Raw genomic sequence first — 18,021 nt, forward strand, 5'->3', positions numbered from 1 at the left:
CACTTCTCTACAATATCATCTCTCCACGGGGTGCTAGACTTGCAAGATGTACATAAGAACGCCTATGAAGTCTGGGTGGTAGAAGAGTTACCGGCGGAAATGGATTTACGAGGGTGGATCGTGGGTCGTGTTTAGATAACTCAGTCGGTAGAGCCCTTGCTTGGGAAATGAAAAGCTCCCAGTTTAGAATCCCGGCCTGGCACACACTTTTAATGTGACGTAAAATTTCACATCTGAGCACACTCCTCTGCAAAGTGAAAAATCGTTCTACGAAGTAATCCCATTGAGTGCAAGAGCCAAGGGCAGGTCAATAGGCAGAATAGTGACGGCTTCCTGTATTTGAATAATCTCAAAAGAGAATGAATGTTTTATTAATAATATAACTCAACGTAGGCAGGACGTCTGTGAGGCAAGCACGACATCTAAAATGAAAATTCAACTCCCATTCGTGTTATAATAATATGAATTACAATGTAAGGGATGTTTCAATAGCGGAGGAGTGACATTTCTGTCAGCCAATAGCAGCTTATGATCAGGCAGTTGCAAACATCCCATTACTGACGAAACAATTGTCTGAAACTTAATGAAATGTATGTGAAATTTCGCACGTGGATAAATGTGGATGCTCGCGCGCCTGTGGCTGATAAGGTTAACCGTGTATTTCTTGCAAACGTTTATTGCTGTATCAGCTGTAACCACTTGCCACCTGCCTGGACCTGCTGAGCTACTGCATTATGAACCCAGGCACTGGAGCGTGCCTCCACCAGAGGCCAGCGGGCATTTTCATCACAGCGGAGACCCTGCACGCGCCAGTAATTGGATCACGCCGTATCTTAATGAAATGTATTCCGGCCGTAGCATCGATCGGGCGGCATCTTATCTCCCAGGTCACCGTCCTTAGCAACGTCACACTACTTTGCGTGCGGCTCAGGTAATGGCCTATATCTGCAGCTATAAACAAAGTAGGCCAGGAATTTTTTAATTTACTAAGTATCCTCTCGCAAAGGAAACTATTATAACATTGTATGAGCAATAGCTACATATTCATATTAACTTTGAAGATTGTCGTGAACGACAATGATTAATTTTCAGGGAAAGATGTTTACAGGCCAATTTGATGTGCTTTACAGAATGGCGATGTGTAATTTCACAGCGGTAATTGCTAAACTACAACGTAAAGAATGGACAATCAAGTGCAGAAGAAAGAGGAGTGAGAAGGCAGGACGTCATCTAAGATCTATACAATGAAGAAGAGCGAGTGCAGGATGGGCTATTAGGAGGAAAAAGTGAAACAAATGAACAATGCAGCAGTGTGGCCAGAGTTTGACAAAGGACTGAATTACTGCAGTATAAACATTTCAGCAGTAGCCACTATATGTCAGAAGCTGCTTAAGTCAGTGACAGATTCGACGGCCAGTAGTTAGTTGGATGTCCTGCCAAAATGCTACGAAACTAACGACTTGCCCCTCACATTATCAGATGAAAGTTACCATAACATTAACTAAGAAGCTATCAATGGATAAACGCGACACTCTCAAAGCTAGGCAGAAAAATATGAAAAAACAACAGAGAAAAAATTGGATAAACGAAGGTTCTAGACTTGAGAGGAGATCAAGGTATCAGAGAAAAAATTTTAACATCGCGCTTAGAAATGAAAGGATGAAAACAAAAAATATGGATTTTTCAATGTCGTTTGGAGACCTAGAGAAAGCCTTCGCCGATGTAAAATATTCAAAATAAAATATAGTGACAGGTGAGTAATTACAGAATCTACAACAAGCGTTACTGTCACATTAACCAAGAGCTAAATGTTGATCTATGTGAAATGCATCGGTCGATCAAACTGACATGTCATCCTATTGACCACAATAATGTACAAGAAACGAGAAGATTATTTCATCCATAATAGTTGAAAGCACCTCCAATGTTTTCGCAAATATCTCTGAAGAAAAAATGCAACCAGTCGCACTTTTCGAATGAATGAATTTTTTCAGCGTGGTTATTTTAGGTCCTTGGCCCATCGTCGTATGCCAGCGAGGACTTCTCGTATAAATTTCATATTTTTGTCCCATAGTATAACAAAATTCATAATTTTCTGGTTTAAAACAGCTTTTACATTACGTGCAAGATGTTTACATTATACAAAATTTTGTGAAATATTTCTGCATACCACTGCTATACTGCAGATCGCCAGTTCAATGCTAAGCACTGGAAATTATTTATTATTTAAAATTTATCCTGTCTGGAAGGTTCTCGAAAGTTCTTATGTTTGTATGTTCCTATGTTCTAGAACATTCAAAATCGTGCAAATGGCTCTGAACATTATGGGACTTAACATCTGAGGTCATCAGTCCCCTAGAACTTAGACCTACTTAAACCTAACTAATCTAAGGACATCACACACATCCATGCCCGAGGCAGGATTCTAACCTGCGACCGTAGCTGTCGCACGGTTCGAGACTGAAGCGCCTAAAGGTTTAAAGAGCTCCCTTCTCCGTAAGGATGTTTAGTTCACTTCTGTTCTGGCTGTACATTGATGTTTGTTGCAAACACGCTTCTAGTTCTAAGTTATATACTTCAATTACGACCCTGATTTCGGATTTGGACTTGGTACCGGTTACGAGGTGACACTGCTTGGTAGAGACGCCGGTTACTCCAAAACACTAACATCTCCGAGATTCCAATCAGGCAAAGTAAAACCCGTCTCCTACACGCACAGGAGCCGGAGTACAAGCACTACATCATTCCCACGGTCCGCATATTCAGAAGACCAATGGATTCTAAAACTTAACAACTGGGATAAATTCCAGGCCTATCTGAACAGAACGTGTGACAACAATGAGTAGTAATTCCACTTAGTGGAATAAACAACGAACAGGATCCAATGTCATGTGGAAAAGATAGTGGGAAACGACATAGTCAGCAAAGTATTGACCCTATGTCACAGTGTGAATTCTAACATTACAGAAGCTGAGAAAACGCTTGATTAAAGGAGTTGTGGAAAACATGTAAAAAGCTCTTCTGGTAAGGATGTCACAAGAACCAAGGAATCCTTAAAGCGGTGCCCAACTCATTGCTGAAATGAATAGAAAAATTTCACCCGAACGAGGTGTGACGTACTCTCAAATGTGGTTCCTATGGCAATTGTGGAAGAGAACCATGATCTCAGCTGTCATACGCCGTCTTTTACGTGAAGAAATACAGCACATCCAGAAATATAGGAGCGAGTAATCAAGAAATAACAGCCATGAAAGTCGACACCAACGTTAGGAGGTAATATAAAATGTTGAAGAAGAGGTGTATCAATCTTTAGCACCAATCCACAGTCGAATGCACCAGGAACAATGGACTCTACCAACTCGGTCTTATGCCGTCAAACGACAAATCAGCACCCGTCTAAAGGTACAGCTAATTTCTGCACCAAGCGTATCGCCCGCAGAAGAAAAGATATTTGGATTGGTTGGTTGATGTGAGGGAGGGGACCAAACAGCGAGGTCATCTGTCCCACCGACATTTGAAGGAAAGAGGACAACACACCAGTACGTTTGCAATGCGGGCACCCTGGACAGTTATATTCTACTGCAGAAAAAGAAAATGGGTTTTGACGATAACTACTCTACCAGGCGTCAACCGTCACAACATTCATATTCACGCCAGGCATCTGCTGACGGTTACACACTGAGGTGACAAGATTCACGCCGTACCTCCTAATATGGCGTCGGACCTCCTTTTGGCCGGCATAGTGCAACTACTCGTCGTGGCATGAACTCAACAAGTCGTTGGAAGTACCCTGCGGAAATAATAATGCGGTATTTTGTGCACGAACCGACCTCTCGATTATGTCCCATAAATGTTCGATGAATTCACCCCTTCGGGCGATCTGGATGACCAAACCGCTCGAATTGTCCAGAATGTTCTTCCCACCAGTCATGAACAATTGTGACCCTGTGACAAGGTAAATAGTCATCCATTAAAATTTCATAGTTGGCTGGCTCTGAGCACTATGAGACTTAACAGCTGTGGTCATCAGTCCCCTAGAACTTAGAACTACTTAAACCTAACTAACCTAAGGAGATCACACACATCCATGCCCGAGGCAGGATTCGAACCTGCGACCGTAGCAGTCGCGCGGTTCCGGACTGCGCGCCTAGAACCGCGAGTCCACCGCGGTCGGATTTCATAGTTCTTTGTGAACAAGATGTCCGCTAACGGCTGCAAATTGTCTCCAAGTAGCCGAACATAACCATTTCCAGTGAGTGATGAACACAGCCCACTCCATTAAGGAGTCACCACCAGATTGCACAGTGGCTTGTTGACAACTTGGTTCCATGGCTTCATGCCACTCTCGCACCCTACCGTCAGGTCTTACCAACTGAAAACGGGACTCATCTGACCAGGCCGCAAATTTCCAGTTGTCTTGGCTCCTAACGATACGTCCAGCAGACGATGTCGTGCTGTCAGCAAAGGTACTCGCGTCGGTCGTCTACTGCCATAGCCCATTAACGACAAATTTCACCGAACCGTCCTAACAGATACATTCATCGCACCTTTCACATTACTTTTTAAGGATATTTCATGCAGCCTTTCTTGTCTGTGCCGCGCGGGGTAGCTGTGCGGTCAGGGGCGCCTTGCCACGGTTCGCGCGGCTCCCCCAGTCGGTGGTTTGAGTCCTCCCTTGGGCATGGGTGTGAGTGTTGTCCTTAGTGTGAGTCAGATTAAATTAGATCAACGCAGATGAAGTTAGATTAAGGTAAGAGACGAGGTACTGGCGGAATTAAAGCTGTGAAGACTAGACGTGAGTCGTGCTTTGGTAGCTCAGTTGGTGGAGCACTTGCCCACGAAAGGCAAAGGTCCCAAGTTCGAGTTGCGGTCAGGCACACAGTTTTAATCTACCAGGAAGTTTTAGATTAAGTAGTGTGTAAGCCTAGGGACCGATGACCTCATGAGTTTGGTCCTATAGAACTTACCACATACACTACTGGCCATTAAAATTGCTACATCACGAAGATGACGTGCTACAGACGTGAAATTTAACCAACAGGAAGAAGATGCTGTGATATGCAAATGATTAGCTTTTTAAAGCATTCACACAAGGTTGGCGCCGGTGGCGACACCTACAACGTGCTGACATGAGGAAAGTTTCCAACCGATTTCTCATACACAAACAGCAGTTGACCGGCGTTGCGTGGTGAAACGTTATTGTGATGCCTCGTGTAAGGAGGAGAAATGCGTACCTTCACGTTTCCGACTTTGATAAAGGTCGCATTGTAGCCTATCGCGATTGCGGTTTATCGTATCGCGACATTGCTGCTCGCGTTGGTCGAGATCCAATGGCTGTTAGCAGAATATGGAATCGGTGGTTTCAGGAGGGTAATACGGAACGCCGTGCTGGATCCCAACGGCCTCGTATCACTAGCAGTCGAGATGACAGGCATCTTATCCGCATGGCTGTAACGGATCGTGCAGCCACGTCTCGATCCCTGAGGCAATAGATGGGGACGTTTGCAAGACAACAACCATCTGCACGAACAGTTCGACGACGTTTGCAGCAGCATGAACTAACAGCTTGGAGACCATGGCTGCGGTTACCCTTGATGCTGCATCACAGACAGGAGCGCCTGCGATGGTGTACTCAACGACGAACCTGGGTGCACGAATGGAAAAACGTCATTTTTTCGGATGAATCCAGTTTCTGTTTACAGCATCATGATGGTCGCATCCGTGTTTGGCGACATCGCGGTGCCCGCACAGTTTAAGCGTGTATTCGTCATCGCCATACCGGCGTATCACCCGGCGTGATGGTATGGGGTGAAATTGGTTACACGTCTCGGTATCCTCTTGTTCGCACTGATGGAACTTTGAACAGTGGACGTTACGTTTCAGATATGTTAAGACCCATGGCTCTACCCTTCATTCGATCCCTGTGAAACCCTACATTCAGCAGGATAATGCACGACCGCATGTTGCAGCTCCTGTATGGGCCTTTCTGGATACAGAACATGTTCGACTGCTGCCCTGGCCAGCACATTCTCCAGATCTCTCACCAATTGAAAACGTCCGGTCAATACTGGCCGAGCAACTGGGTTGTCACAGTACGCCAGTCACTACGCCTGATGAACTGTGGTATCGTGTTGAAGCTGCATGGGCAGCTGTACCTGTACACGCGATCCAACCTCTGTTTGACTCAATGTCCAGGCGTATCAAGGCCGTTATTACGACCAGAGGTGGTTGTTCTGGGTCCTGATTTCTCAGGATCTATGCACCCAGTTTGCGTGAAAATGTAATCACATGTCAGTTCTAGTATAATATATTTGTCCAATGAATACCTCCAATGAATACCCGTTTATCATCTGAATTTCTTCTTGGTGCAGCAATTTTAATGGCCAGTAGTGTACTTCCAATTTTGCTTGTCTGTTAGCACTGACAATTCCGTTGCTCTCGGTCGTTAAGTGAAGGCTGTCACCCACTGCATTATCCGTGGTGAGAGGTAATGTCTGAAATTTTATATTCTTGGCAGAGTCTTGACACTGTGGATCTCGAAATACTGAATTCCTTCCTGCTCCTTGTGTCTAGCTTCAATTACAATCCCGCATTGAGTCTGTTAACTCCCGTCGTGCGGACATAATTACATCAGAAACCATTTTGCATGTATCATCTGAGTACAAATGACAGCTCTGCCAGTGCACTGCCCTTTTATAGCTTGTGTATACGTGCATATCGCTATCCCATGACTTCTACAACTTCGGCGTAGTCGACCTGTGGGACAAAGTTCATCGCCGTATCCTGGACGAGGCCGCTCCCCCAACACCCGTTAGCTGTTCCCCGTCGTCATATAGAGGTATCAGCCGTTCGTCGAACCGTCGAATTCGAGAAAACCAAACGAGTGACTGTTTATGAAAATGAGACCGTCACAGCTAAAAATCCTCCATGAACGACTATCAGCAATATGCATGGAAACCTCATTAGTGTCATCATCGAAGGCTAACCACTCCAGGCGCCAATCGACTCAGGGGGATTCATGTCGAATGCTTACCGTCACCAGTTAAAGAAGTATGTGTTCTGTGATACGAAAGTGATTGTGCCGAAAGTCGCAAATTAATATGTCCAGCCAACGGGAACTTTTATTGCAATCATAACTATCAATGACAGAACACAACCCTTTGCTGTTTTATGAGAATGTAGCCGAATGGAATTTCTTCCACTAACCACAATTATACATAACCTGTGGAATAACAGAGCTCCGGACTGAAAAATCTGTTTCAACAAGCAAGCATAATAAAGATTGCCCAAGTCGGTTGGTCGTCGTCCTGCTGTTATTTGCGAGACGAGTTCCACTCATCAATATAGATCCTCAGTTAAACTGTGAAGCTTTTCTCGATTGCAAAAGTTACTTTGGCTCAGAGAAGAAATGTACGTGCGGTGATTGCCATAAGCATTGTAGCTGGTCAATAACTTAAGATTACTAACTATCACGAGCAACCACAACTCATTCCTAAAGGTACGTGTGTCGAGACAGTTAAACTAGGCCAGGAGGCGCAGCTGAAAGCCATCGGCGAAGAATGACAGCTCGCTAATATTGCAGGCAAGGTAGAGGAGGAAGCTGCTATCGAACTGCCCATAGGATTGGGCCTGAGGAATAGCGTTGGTGAGTGTTATCCGTTCTACGGCAATTGTCGGATGCTTTACCTGGAGTGGACGAAAGACAGATCAAAAGGCTTATGGTAAAACACTGTATCAACAGTGGCAATCATTCACCAATCAGCCAGCGCTCGTATAAAGCGTTGCTGTTTGAACAACAGATAATCCAGAAGGAATCGCTGCAGGATGATATCATTTAACCTTGAGAGAGTCCTCAGTCCGCTCCTGTTATCCTTGTGAATAAGGATGGCACATGGCATCGACTACCAGTGACTGGCGAAGAGCGTGAAAAAACATGTCTACCGATTGTTTTGCATTGACAATACCCTACACTACTTGAGAGGTGCAAAGTATTTCTCAACTACAGACATGCAGACAGACTATTGGGAAATCGAGGTTGACAATTTAGTCTGGGAAAAAAATCTCATCATGACCCTGACAGACTACATAAGTTCTACGTTATGCCGTTTGGACTGTCTAATACTTCAAGTATGTGATAGACAACGTACTTCGACACCTTACGTGGACGATGTGCCTTTACTCTCTGAATGACTGTTATTTTTTCGAAGACATTTTAAGAAAATTTGTTGAAAAAATCATCAATCGTTGCACAAAAGAAATTTTATTTCTTGCCAGTTTCGGGCATCTAGTGCCCCTCTTCAGAAGATTCGAATTATCACAAATACGATAAACGGACACTAAGTAGCAAGTGCAGACACTATCATTGGTTCCAGTTTTTGCCATGTGTCTGCACTTGTCGCTTGGTGGCCTTATACCTTACTTCTACATATACAGTGTTCTGTATACCTGCCTAGTTTTGATACTCGTTAATAATGGGATAATTCTAATCTGCTGAAGAAGGGCACTAGGTACAAAATAAGATGTGCCTTTACTCTCTGAATGACTGTTATTTTTTCGAAGACATTTTAAGAAAATTTGTTGAAAAAATCATCAATCGTTGTACAAAAGAAATTTTATTTCTTGCCAGTTTTGGGCATCCAGTGCCCTTCTTCAGAAGATTCGAATTATCACAAATACGATAAAAGGACACTAAGTAGCAAGTGCAGACACTATCATTGGTTCCAGTTTTGGCCATGTGTCTGCACTTTGTCGCTTGGTGGCCTTATAACATACTTTTACATATACAGTGTTCTGTATACCTGCCTAGTTTTGATACTCGTTAATAATGGGATAATTCTAATCTGCTGAAGCAGGGCACTAGGTACAAAATAAGTAAAGAAATAATACTTCTTTGTAGATCTGTTAGCTGATTTCTTCAAAAACTACACTTTTACAGAAAATGGGTAAAGTAATAAATTTGAAACCTTGTTGAACTGTGTGCAGACTGCAGGCCTCCAGCTAAATCTGACAAAGTGCGTCTTCACTGCCCAAGAAATAAAAGTCTTGAGGCCCTAGCTAATGGTGATGGCGCCCATCCTGAATCAGAGAAAATAAGAGTACTCAGAATTTTTCCAACTCCGTGACACAGAAACGATGTGAGAAGTTACTGGCGATTCATTAACGACTTCTGTTCCATCACAAGTCCCTTGCAAGTACTACTGCAGAAAGACGCCAGATTTTCCTGGAACAAGGTGTGGCTTGTCGTTAGGAATGTACTAACGCCTTCTTCAGTCCTAGCTCTGTATGACGAGAACTCCGAGACAGAATTTCATACAGACGCTAGTAGTTTTGGGATGTATACAGTTATAGTACAAATTCACAAAGTTGCTAAAAAAGTGATATCTTGTGCTTACAGAGTACTTCCCACACCCCAGTGTAACTGATCTACAATCTACAAAGAGCGCCTTACAGTTGTTGCGGCCATCAACAAGTTCCAGTCACATTTATTAGATAAAAGATTCACCACTGTGACAGACAACAAGCCCCTATGCTTGCTGACCAGCCTATAGGAATCACTGGGTCGACTGACGAGATTTTAACTGAGGCGTCGGAAAGACGACGTCACAGAGGTGTCCCAAAATGGACGCAAATACGAAGTCGCTGTCTCTTTTCAAAGAGGTGTCCCGTGGCAGAACACCGTACCTTACACGAAATTTCAGTTATAGGTAGATTAAATTATATTGCTAGTGAATAGACGGAAGATCAAGCATTGCTGAGAACCATAGACGCCTTGAAGAATAAGTATCCGATCAAAGGAGAATTCTAATTAATAAATAGAGTGTTGTATAGTTGTATAAGAGGAAATACGATACGATACGGCACAAATGATTGTTCATCATCACAGCTCATCTATGGTCAGCTATTCTGAAGTTCTTCCGTGATCCTTCAACATGTCGTCAGTTGTAATTCTAGAAGATTCTAAACAGGTTCAGATGCAGGTATCACTGAACAGGTCTGTACCGATCCGTCAGACATTGCGTGAGCCACTGCAAAGAATTCCAGTGAAGCATGTGGCGAAATTACCTCTGTAGCATCAGTTCCTAGTTCCACATACAGCAGAACCATTCCACCGTATCGGAAGCGACCTCTTGCGGATGTTCACGCAATCGACAAACAGGATTTTACGGACAATAATCTGCATTGAGTATTTTACCTACTACGCCATTACCAACGCAGTACCGGCCTGAATCTCTGGAATTTGCGATGTTCGTTGTAGAAGATCGTTCTGATGCACGAAGCACCCCATGTGGTGATCTCTGTTCGTGCTAAAGTTTTTCACACGAGATTGATATCTGAGGTAGTTTCACTTTGCGACGTCACCCAACTGCCTATCGTGCACATTGAATGATCTCACAGAAAGCTTTAGTAAAACATTGTCAGATATGCTCTCCATGTTAGATTATGTCGAACGATACGACACTACCGGTTTTGACATTTGCATGCAACGCATCGAAGGAAGACACTACAGACTTGACACCTCTATTTCTACTCTACAATTGCGAGACCAACACAATAATGGATACAATGTTCCTGTTTCAATCATACAAAACTCACTCATCACCGAAGAAGCTAGACAAGTGGTTTGCATACTGACCCCGGACGTCCAGGAATAGACCGAGGCGCTATATCGACAACCATCAGCCAGTGAGATACATCTCGTGAGACTTCTTATGGATTTTTACACCCGTGCGGCAAGTGCCACTATCAGAAAAGTTATTAAAACGCTACTTTAGTCCTTATTTCCTTCGATATTTGTCATACGTCATATAAGGGAATCGAGGATTATGACGCTTCATCACCGAAGATAATAGCGAGAAGCCCTTGTACAGCATGAGGTGCATATCGATGATGGGAGCTGAAGACCTGTTCGTTGATCTCGAAAGTTCAATGACAGTGGATATATTCGACACTTCATAATAAACAGGATGTAACAACGTGACCAAGATGTGCGTATCTTCTATCGTTGCCACAGGACCATTGACAAGATCTACACTCAGGGTGCTGTAGTAGGCTCCAGTGAGTTCTGAAACAACAAGTGTCTGTTTCTCCAGGAGAGGGAGCAATGTTGTGAGCTGTGTGGCGTACAGTGTGGTGAAGCGGTTACCATCACTGGGTGGTGAGCTACAGGTCGCCATTTCAAACCCGAACGTCAGCAGTTATTGGCTATTTGCTGTTTATCATTTCTGGAAGCCTCTCAAAAGCTCCCCTGGTTGTACTATTAGTATAATCTGGAACGTTCGAGGGTTGTATAAATAGCATAGGAGCTTAATTCTCTCCTGGCTGTACGTCGGTGATCGTAATATAAGTACTTTCAGTGCTATGTGTGACGAGCCTGCTTTCAGATTTGGGTTTGATTCTGGTTAAGGTGTGACTATCTTGTAGGGCAAAAAAGTGAAATTGTGAGAAAGATCCTTGCTGTCCTCTGGCGTTGGGTGGAAGCCTGAAACTAGTTATGGTGTAATAAAGCATTTATTCAAAAAGTGTGGCTGACTGCAATTTTTTATTCAGCGATATTTAAAAATTAAAGCGGTTCTAGACGAAGATGGTTTTTGTCTCAAAGGAAGACAAGGCACCAGCGAAACAATTCTGACATCTCCTGCAGTAATACAAGCACGAACAAAAAAAAAAAGAATTTCTCAGTAATATACCGAGGCGAATAAAATATCAGAGACTGTGACATATTAGTAATTACAATATTTACGAAAAGAAGTGGGAATACGGTTTTAATTATAATGTAAGGCAGAGCTCGAATAATCGTTGTGTGAAAGTCCTCATCGTCGGAAAATGCGATTCCTATAAATCTGTTCCTTGATTGCCCGCATATCGTCGTCTGTGAGCGATACCGATGACCTCCACTCCCAATCAGTATTACCCACATATGTGCGGCCCAGGTCAAATTGTTGGCACCATTTCACTACAGGTGGACGCGACATGGCATGTGGTCCGCATATCGCCGGAGTTTCACGGTAATCTGCGTGAGATTTAGACATTTTTCCCACAAGAATCGTGCTCTCCTGCATACTTCAACTTTGGAGTACGTACCCAGTGCACTGTGATGCACCTGTTATCCGTACTGCAGCGGAACATGTATTCACTTCTGGCGCCAATCTTGTGCAATGGTCTTACTGTGGGACGACATGAGTAACTTAATGTTTGAAGTTCCCTCGATGAAAGAAATCAAGAGGAAAGGCATTGGCAGGGAGAACTAATGGTTGGGAGCTTTGGTTACTGGTGAAAATCATAGGATAGGAGATTAAACTTTTATCTGCATCTACATTCCGCAAGCCAGTTTTCGGTGTGAGGTCCAAGATCCTTCTGGAAGCACTAAGAATTTTCCGCCCCTCCCCCCTCCCTGTTCTAATCATGAATGATGTGCGGGAAGAATGAATTTCTTTGATTCTCCCACCGGCGGCCTGTGCGAGATTGCCAGAGCTGTTTAATATAAGTTGTTTATTGAGATATAAATATCAGCATAAGATGGGAAGAAACACGGTATAGTATCAGAACTGCCGAAAGGCTGATTATTTCTTTGGAAAATATTAATTTTAGCGTAGGCTCTGGATATAAATTCCACTCATTAAATATTTAATTTCAGATCATTTCCAGTATCGAAATACAAATTAACAACCAAAAGCAACCATCAGTTTTTCAATTGACGCTCTATGTGGGTAAAATACGCAACCAGTAGCTTTTTGAATTTGATACCGTTTGTTGTATCATTAGTTTTCATAGTCACTCTAGGCTGATCATTAGATAGAAGTGTTACAGGAAGATTATATTTTGGACCACGTGCAGCTAGACGATGGAGTCGTGATATCCTAAAGCATTACCTTATCGTGTCTTGTTTCGGTAACTTATGCTTAAATTTCCATTATCTCCACCAGCACCAACTGATGGTATAGAAAATAATACTTCTGTAACACCTCCATCTGTTGATAAGACTACAGTTACTCGAGAACTACTTAATGTATTAATTTATTACATTATTATTATAATTATAACTGTTTTAAACTGTGGCGTTGCAGTGTGTATTCTGAATGGTTGTAATATAGTAAATTTAAAGCTGGAAATATGTAGTCAGTTATAAAGGACATCTCTGAAATATTGAAATATTTTTGTATAGTTTGAGCTAGACTTGCTTACATGAAACAATTAAAATCCTTCGTACTATACTGTCCAGACAGAAATACTGTTCTTCACAGGCCATCGGTTTTTGGTGGAGGAGTTTTGAACTTTACGTTTACGTAGAATGATACTGCCCAACGTGGTTGTGGGTGGATAACCACAGCTATTGTACATTGTGGTGATGCTAATCTCATGAACAGCAAAACCTTGGAGTTTGATGATGTTACTCATTTTGTGGGCTTCAACTTTGATGATATGCTGGTCTTCGCACAATCAGTTGCCTTTTATCTTTTTCCATACTCACGTTACCTATCGCGACACAACTTGCTATATCTTATTATTTAGATTAGATTAGGAACCTGAAGCAGAAGGCACCCAACAAATCAGAGTACTCTAGAGACTTCACTGTAGATGATATCACTGTAGCAATCAAAGAAATGAAAAAAGGCAAAGCTCCAGGATTTGATGGGATACACCCAGAGTTCCTCATCAATTGAGGAAACAGGACTCGTAGATGACTTTGCAAGTTTCCTCACTAATATTATGCTATCAGGGTACATGCCATAAGCCTTCAAAAAAACAAAAATCATAGCAATACTGAAGGCAGATAAACCAGCGAACAAAACTGCTAGCTATCGCCCAATCGCTCTCCTGAGCTGCTCCTACAAGCTTTTGGAAAGAGTCATCCTCAACTGGGAATCGGTTCAAGGATCCATGGAGTTACTCCCATCGAACAGGTAGGATTCAGACCAAACAGATCAAGTGCTCAGCTGAACTACACACATAGAAGCTGGATTCCAACGTCGCCTTAAAACGTCAGTGGCTTTTATTGATCTTCCAGCTGCCTATGATACAGTATGGAGACAAGGACTCTTGTACAAACTCACCAGTGTAAATCAGGCTCATAAACAACATGCTATTTGAGAGATACTACCAAGTAGTCCTTGGCAACCAACTAAGCAGACAGAAGAAACTTAATAATGGTCTTCCTCAAGGCTCAGTTTTGGCGCCAATCCTTTTCAACTTGTATACATCTGATCGCCCTGAAACAGAGTCAAGGAAGTTCATGGTCTTGGCCACCCAGCAGAGAACTCCTGAAGCTGGTGAGGAGATCCTATCCGCAGATCTAAGCACAATAGATGAATACTTCAAAAAGTGGAGACTTATGTCAAATCCAATGAAGACTGAAGTCAGCTGCTTTCACCTTAACAACAGAATGGCTAATGCGAAGTTGAATGTCACCTTTGACGGTCAGGTCCTTCACCACCAAGACTCTCCAAAATATCTAGCAGTGAATCTTGATAGAACCCTCTCTTACAGCAAGCACATAGAAAACACCACAGCAAAGCTGAGATCACGCAATAACATCATACAGAAGCTGAGTGGTACTTCATGTGGCGCAAGAGCTACGACACTGCGATGCGCTGCCTAAGGACTGGTCTATTCTGTTGCTGTGCCCTAGTGTGGCTCAATAGCACACATGTGAGAAAACTTGACGTGGAGCTAAATGCAGCAATGAGGACAATAACAGGCTGCATCAAATCTACTTCTGTATACTGATTTCTACCTCTAAGCAACATTGCGCCACCAGGCCTCCGAAGACATCATGCTCTCCTCAAGGAATACCAAAAATTACTTAAAATCCCCTAGCTTCCAATGCATTCTGATGTTCCTGCACTCCGAATGAACCGATTAAAATCGAGGCAGCCATCTGTCCTACTGGCAGAATCGCTACAAGCAACTACTTTCAGTATCAACAAAAAGTGGACAGAAATGTGGAACACTATTGCCCATGCGTAACATCAGACCCCCCAAAGACCTGACACAAGACTAGCCGGTATGGAACTAACGCGACGTGCCTGGAAAACAACTAATCAGATCAGCACAGGCCACGGCATCTGTGCTGAAAACCCCTACCGACGGGGAAGGGCTTCAACGTCTCAGTGTGACTATGGAAATGAACACCAGACGACCCATCACATTGTAACAAGCTGTAGCAGAAGAGCCCACCATGGGAACTTGGAAGATTTCTTTGAAGTCACAGAGGCAGCCCTTGAATGGATCGACAAATTACAGTACCTAGGCCGTAAATATGCATATTATTGTACTTCATAGGTTACTGTGTGACATTTTACTTTAAATGAAGATAGTGCCTCATATATGCTAGGGGTTTCCTCATCTATAAGAGTTTTATAGGATTTTGTACACATATAAAGAAAGGAAAGGAAACAACGACAAGCTTTTGTTTCAACGGAGCTCCTAATTGTATGCTGTCTACTTCTGATCTTTTTAATATTTTCGCATGTTCTCTTTTAAATCTGTGGAATTAAAACGTTTTATGACTAACAGATATGTACGCATGTTTTAGTCTATTGTACTGGATGTACACAGAGATTTCGTTTAACGTCAGTACTTTCATTTTTTATCTTTAAGCGCTGTTATGATTACCTGTCACTTTCTGCAAGCTTGCTTTGTACACCCTGATGTACTGCATGTATACTCTTTAATTATGCAGGGTCCCGAAGATGGCATTGTCAAATGCTGAAACTGGTAGCCTTCAAAATAAAATAACATCTTAAGTTACACGGCTGTTGGTGAATTTAATTGACATTGACAATTACTTAACCAGCTGATGTCCGCTGTTCATGGCGGACCAACAGAGAAATAGACAACTTCTACAGAAAAATAAGCGTAATACATCAATGTTGGGATATCTCCTCCCGGACTTGTACTTTAGTGAAAGTTAGTTTAAATACTGCAATTACTAAGAGCAATAAAAGCAATAAGAAATATTGCAGTAAAGGGCGATGCAATTCAAGCAATAACAAGACACTGTCCAGTGTGAAAGTGACAATTATTACTCTTTCTACTGGCAGAATGTTTAATAATTTACCGTTTGCATTTCAGATATTCGACGATTTTATATTCGCCTTCTTCGCGCTGGAGATGTCCGTGAAGATGATTGCGATGGGGGCCTATGGGAAAGGGACGTACCTCGCCGATCCCTGGAACTGGCTGGACTTTTTCATCGTCATCGCTGGGTGAGTGAATTTGTGATTCAATTCCTTAACAAGACAATACCTCAATTAAAGATGTGTTATGTACTTTACGGTGTTATGTCTTCCACTGTTTTTAATGTATTCTGGTCCACTATGCATCTTGTTGGTGCTGAGAACTTCTAATCAATCTCTCCTCTGTTCTCATAACATATTCCTTCTTCAACTTTCAAGGTAAAATGTGTATGTTTCTTAGGGAACAACGTATGTGGTTCGTTGGCTTTTTTCTAGATAAACAAGTCTTTTATCTTTACAATAGTATAATGGATCATACAAACAAATAATATGTGTCTCTACATCCCTCATCCTTCACTGGGAAGTCATGCTTAACTGTCACATTAATTACTAGGACAACATCAGACACACACTTCACAAAAATGAATAGAAAGCGACAAATCTGTCGGCCTTATAGTTCCACAGCGGCGTCCATGTCTCGTAAGAGGAATATTTCTGGCTCAGGTTCGATCTCTGGCATGCTGAGTGTTTTAATTGTAGCGTTACAGTATGCATTCTGAATGGTTATAATATAGTAAATCTATAGAAGAAAATATGTACTCAGATGTAAAGAATCTTTCCGAAATACTTTTGTATAGTTTGAGCTAGCCTTGCTCGCACAAAAAAATTAAAATCCTTTGAACTATTGTCCATACAGAAGTGCCGTTCTTCACGGGCCATCTGTTTTTGGTGGAGGAGTTTTGAACCTTATGTTTGCTGGATTAATGATACTGCCCAACATGGTTGTGGGTGGATAACCGCAACTATTATACTTTGTGGTGATAGTAAAGATAAGCCTGGTCTTGAAACTTTCAACGCAAGAGACATTACTGCTTATCACGATTTTCAGATATCAGAAGCGTTTAACAAGGGCATCGTTAACATCATATTCAGGTCTAGTTATAAGGAATCGCAATGTTCGTAAGGCCAATGAAACTGGCGATATATTGCTACAGATACGTGTTTATATTTCATATTTGTAAGATTTGAGTTTATTCTGGTAAAAAAAATTCACACGCGGATTGGTGGTGAGCTACATGATAAACGTTTTCTATCCTCATTTCGGGAACAGGCAGGTTTAATTTTATGAGAAGCCATGGCAACGGTTTAAGACGAAAGGCCCTGCAGTTGCACCCGAACGCGGTTAATGACAAAGGTCAGCTGCTGACTTTTGCCGAATATCACAAACTTTTGCCGTATATCACAAACGGCTAATTATGGAAGTTTAAGACTCGCTAGTACGCCTGAGCGGGAAGAATATGTCCCGCTCGCTGCCCAAGAAGATTCTGACATCAGCACATAATTTTTCGCAGAATCAAATGATACATATCATAGCAGCACGTGAGAAGGCGATACTGCAGAGGCATTCATGTACAAATGCTACTCTGAATAGGAGACGGCGCCTAAACGTCATCACCTATTTCGTCGTGGTTAATGGTGTATGCAGGCAGCACTGGCCACAAACAAAGTTGACAAACGTGGGAGATACAGATGACCAAGCGTTTGGAAAAAATATCGTTTTGGCGAGCGCATTTTACAGGCAGCGTTAGGCGCAATGGAAAAAATACAGAACAGTAATCCAAGGATCGTGCGTCGAGACCATAGGTGAAATACTTTTTCTTTCCTTTACCTTCAATTTTTACGTTACTTCACTGCAAATAAACTGAAATATTATTCATTATATTGTATTTATTAATATTTTCGTGAAAGACATGGAAATCAAAGGCAAAGGAAAATTAGGTTTACGAGTACGTGGAAAAACATGGGAACGTCGTCATTACTGCAAAGAAACTTGGGTATTTACAAC

At 42.4% G+C, this 18,021-nt stretch overlaps 1 protein-coding gene across 1 annotated transcript in view; it reads left to right on the forward strand.

The window, feature by feature from the left end:
- LOC124593852 (voltage-dependent T-type calcium channel subunit alpha-1G-like) overlaps positions 1–18,021 on the forward strand; it is a 324,472-nt gene that overhangs the window by 18,711 nt on the left and 287,740 nt on the right. Inside the window, exon 2 of the mRNA XM_047132199.1 lies at positions 16,072–16,205. Within this exon, the coding sequence (XP_046988155.1) occupies positions 16,072–16,205 (134 nt within the window). The remainder of the gene's footprint in view (positions 1–16,071; positions 16,206–18,021) is intronic.

Source organism: Schistocerca americana, chromosome 2 (genome assembly GCF_021461395.2).
Source record: "Schistocerca americana isolate TAMUIC-IGC-003095 chromosome 2, iqSchAmer2.1, whole genome shotgun sequence".
Lineage (NCBI taxonomy): Eukaryota > Metazoa > Arthropoda > Insecta > Orthoptera > Acrididae > Schistocerca > Schistocerca americana.